At 51.3% G+C, this 3,542-nt stretch overlaps 1 protein-coding gene across 1 annotated transcript in view; it reads right to left on the reverse strand.

The window, feature by feature from the left end:
* Positions 1-2,924, reverse strand: part of RSPH10B (radial spoke head 10 homolog B) — a 45,959-nt gene extending 43,035 nt beyond the window's left edge. The window contains exons 1-2 of the mRNA XM_069485855.1: positions 2,869-2,924; positions 1,602-1,948 (exon numbers count right to left, since the gene is read on the reverse strand). Of these exons, the coding sequence (XP_069341956.1) occupies positions 1,602-1,858 (257 nt within the window). The 5' untranslated portion in view covers positions 1,859-1,948; positions 2,869-2,924. The remainder of the gene's footprint in view (positions 1-1,601; positions 1,949-2,868) is intronic.
* Between the last annotated feature and the right edge of the window lie 618 nt (positions 2,925-3,542).

Genomic DNA, 3,542 nt, shown 5'->3' on the forward strand with positions numbered 1-3,542 from the left:
TAGAGGTGTGAGCCACCGCACCCAGCCCCAGCTAAGTTTTATTCTGTAGACACTGTGAAGAAACTGGAAGTTATTAAAGAGGGAGTGTGGTGGCCAGCCTCTGAATGGTTCCCAGTGATTCTCACCTGGTGTTCATACTCCGTGTAGTCCCTTCCCACGAAATAGGGCTGACCTGTGTGACCGCTAGGATATTGTGGAAAGGGCAAGGGTGACTTCTGAGATGAGGTCCCAGGACATGTGATAAAAGACATCGTGGCTTCTGCCCCTGCTTGCTCCTTAGATCGCTCATTCTGGGGAAAGGCAGCTACCACGGCATGGACTCGAGGCAGCCTGAGAGAGGTCCATGTGATGAAGACATGAGGTGAGGCCTCTGGACAACAGCCTTGGTTGGCACCAGCCAGTCAAGCCTGCAGATGACAGCAGCCAGGGCCAACACCTTGACTGCAACCTCATGAGCGCGCCTGACCCACACACCAAGCTGTGGGGGTCCTGAACCCCAGAAACCGTGCAAGATACTATTTAATGTTGCAACTGCTGGGCTTGGGGGTAACGTGCTACACAGCAATAGACAACTAATACAGGCAGCGATGTAGACAGAGCCATGCATTAGGAAGGTAAATCTACACAGGAGGCCTCAGGAGACAGCCTGGAAGCAGCAAAATCGTTAGGAGACAAGTCCAATAGTCTTGTCGAAAGCTAATGAAGAGAAAAGTACTGATGAGAGAACCATAGAGGGAAGAGAAATATGAAAGGCAAGGGGAAGGAGCAGGATACTTCTAAGGTTTCAAGGCCTGATGTGTAAGAAGATGGTGGTGTTGTACAGGAATAGGGAACAAGGGAGAAGCTAATAAGCTAGGAGAGAAATAGTAACATTCAGAATAACCTTCTCAGGTGCATACTCTCATTTGTTTTCCCCTGATTAAGAACCTGAAGCTCGTAAAGTTTCAGGGATGGTGTTAATGTCATAGAGCTAAGACAAATCCAGACCTTACTTCAAGGCCAGCAGTCTCCAGTTTTGGATACAAGGAGTTTGAGTCCAGTAGAGCTGAGGTCCCCAACCCCCCGGGCTGTGGCCCATTACTGGTCCTGTTAGGAAACGGGCCACACATCACCACCTGAGCTCCGCACCACACCCCTGCCACCTGTGACACCCCGTCCTCCATCCCCACTCCGTGGAAAAATTGTCTTTCATGAAACCTGTCCCTGGTGCCAAAAAGGTTGGGGACCGCTGCTAAAATTTTGAATCTGAAATTCTAGAATAGTGCTTAAAAAAAATAGATTTTTACAGTCACCTAGGGAGATGGTAGGTAAAGCTATAATCCAATACGAGAAGAGATTGCTGAGAGAGAGAGAGAGAGAGAACAAAGTGGGAGAGGGGGAAACGTGGAAGATGCAGCACCCAGAGACCTCAGCAGGGAAAGCCCTGGGGCTGCAGGCCTTGTGCCAGCGTAAGACACAGCTTAAAAGGGGGGTGGCTTTTGAGGTGGGGAAATTGTGTGATGACGAGAAAAATGCATGAGGATTCATATGCTTGAAGCAAAGCAAACTTTCCAAAAATGCCTGATTCAGTGTTAAATCCCATTGCACTCCCTTAAAATCACCTTTCCACTATGAGTTTGGTTAGAATGGGCTCTTCATATTGTTGAGTGGCATCTTCCTCCTGCTGAACGTTTTCGGGTTCTTTTTGGGGTTCCGTTTCGTTGTGCTGCATTTCCAATGGTGGGACACCACCTGGGGACATTTCCTGCCTGATGGCGCTGCCATCTTGTTTGGAAAACTCTGGATAGTCAGAGAAAGACGAGTGAGAGCGGGCAGACTTATCTCCTTTTTTGTCTGATTTTTTCTTTTCTTTCACCATGGTCTTTGGAAGACCCAAAGTTTACTTTAGAAATACCAAATGACTCCTTTGGTTGAGAGCTGTTTGTTTCAAAGCGTTGATGAATTTTATCTGAAAAATAAACATTATGTCTCTAAATATTCGGGGGTTTCACTCGCGGTTAGAATTTCAGCTTTACAACACAGTGCCATTATCAGTTTCCTCCTTAAACCTGAAAAATTAATTACAAGTATCATCGGTTTATGAAAATAATATCTCAATATTCCATTGGTTGTTCCTAAAACGTTTTAAATTAGAACCACTGTCCAATATTATTTCTTTTCAAATAGGGTTGCCATAAGAAGGGTAACACTATACACAAAAAAGGGCTACTTAACCTTTAAGGTCTCCCACGCTGCCAAGTCACACTTTAAAAGCCCCTCCCTTGATATGTCACCGCCATAAAGTGCTCAGCACCGCCCATTACCAGTTAGTTCTGTGCTCTTAAGCAAGTTGCTTAATCTCCTCTGCCTGGGATATCAAATAGGAGTTCCAGTACTTTGTCTCATCCTAAGGATTAAATGAGGTGACACACAGAGAAATCCCTGATACAGGATACAGAGCAAACTCAACAAGTGGAGTGATTATTTTGTCCCTTTCCTGTTTCCGAACTTGAAATCATTGGCTGCTACTCCCTGTAGCACTATTATTGATTGATTACCTCTGATGGGACAGACAAGAAAGGATGTGTCAATAAATCGTCCCATGCCCCACAGCTGAGGCACCACGGCCACAGTTTTCACCGTTCTCCAAAACTGGGCCCCACTGAAAGCATCCCAGTCCTGGGGCGCAAGGCAAGGTCTGTTCCCTCTTCTTGTGCCCCAGGGGTGCAGGGAGCGCCCCTCGCCCTCCTCTGCCGGGACACCCCACTCCCAGCTCAACCCCACCTCCAGGCTTCCGTCTTCCTTTGAAAACCCCCGTTGCTCCTCTCAGGCCCCCACCACCGTCTCCGCGAAGCCATCGCAGGGTAATCTAGCCCCAGCTGTGCTCACCTCTCAATTCAGACGGGCCTTTCTAGAGGCTTCCTAGTCCTCTCTCCGTGAAACAGGAACTGCAAATAAAGCAGATTTCACTTCCCACTGCGTGTTTCCTAATTTCTTTCGAGCTCTGCCCGGCTATTTACTGTACACAGCTCTGGTCGGACGCCCAGCGCGGTCCTCCCCGCGCAGCACGCAGGTACCCGGGTCCTGGGAGGTCGCGTCGGTTCAGCCCAGCGAGGAGCGGGATGGTCGCCAGGGAGGCCGCCTGCACGCAGGACAGCGGGCCTAGGCGAGCGCTCACCGGGCCCCGGACTCCGCCGGGCGCAGGGGGCGCAGGGGGCGCAGGGGGCGCAGGGGGCGCAGGGGGCGCAGGGGGCGCAGGGGGCGCAGGGGGCGCAGGGGGCGCAGGGGGCGCAGGGGGCGCAGGGGGCGCAGGGGGCGCAGGGCCGCGCGCGTCCCGACCGTCTAGGCAACCGCGCCCGCCCCGCCCCTCGCTCTTAAAGGGGCGGCCGCGCCACCGCCGCGAGGCCACGGGGCGGGTCTCAGCTCTTGCGGCACCTGTGGCGCTCGGCCTGGCCTTTCCCAGCTCTGCTAACTGCTTCTCCATAAAATTGTAATTACTCAGGCATTAGTTTTCCACTGCTGCCGTAAACAAATTGTACCACGAAGTTAGTGGCTTGAAGCAA

Source organism: Eulemur rufifrons, chromosome 14, assembly GCF_041146395.1.
Source record: "Eulemur rufifrons isolate Redbay chromosome 14, OSU_ERuf_1, whole genome shotgun sequence".
Classification (NCBI taxonomy): domain Eukaryota; kingdom Metazoa; phylum Chordata; class Mammalia; order Primates; family Lemuridae; genus Eulemur; species Eulemur rufifrons.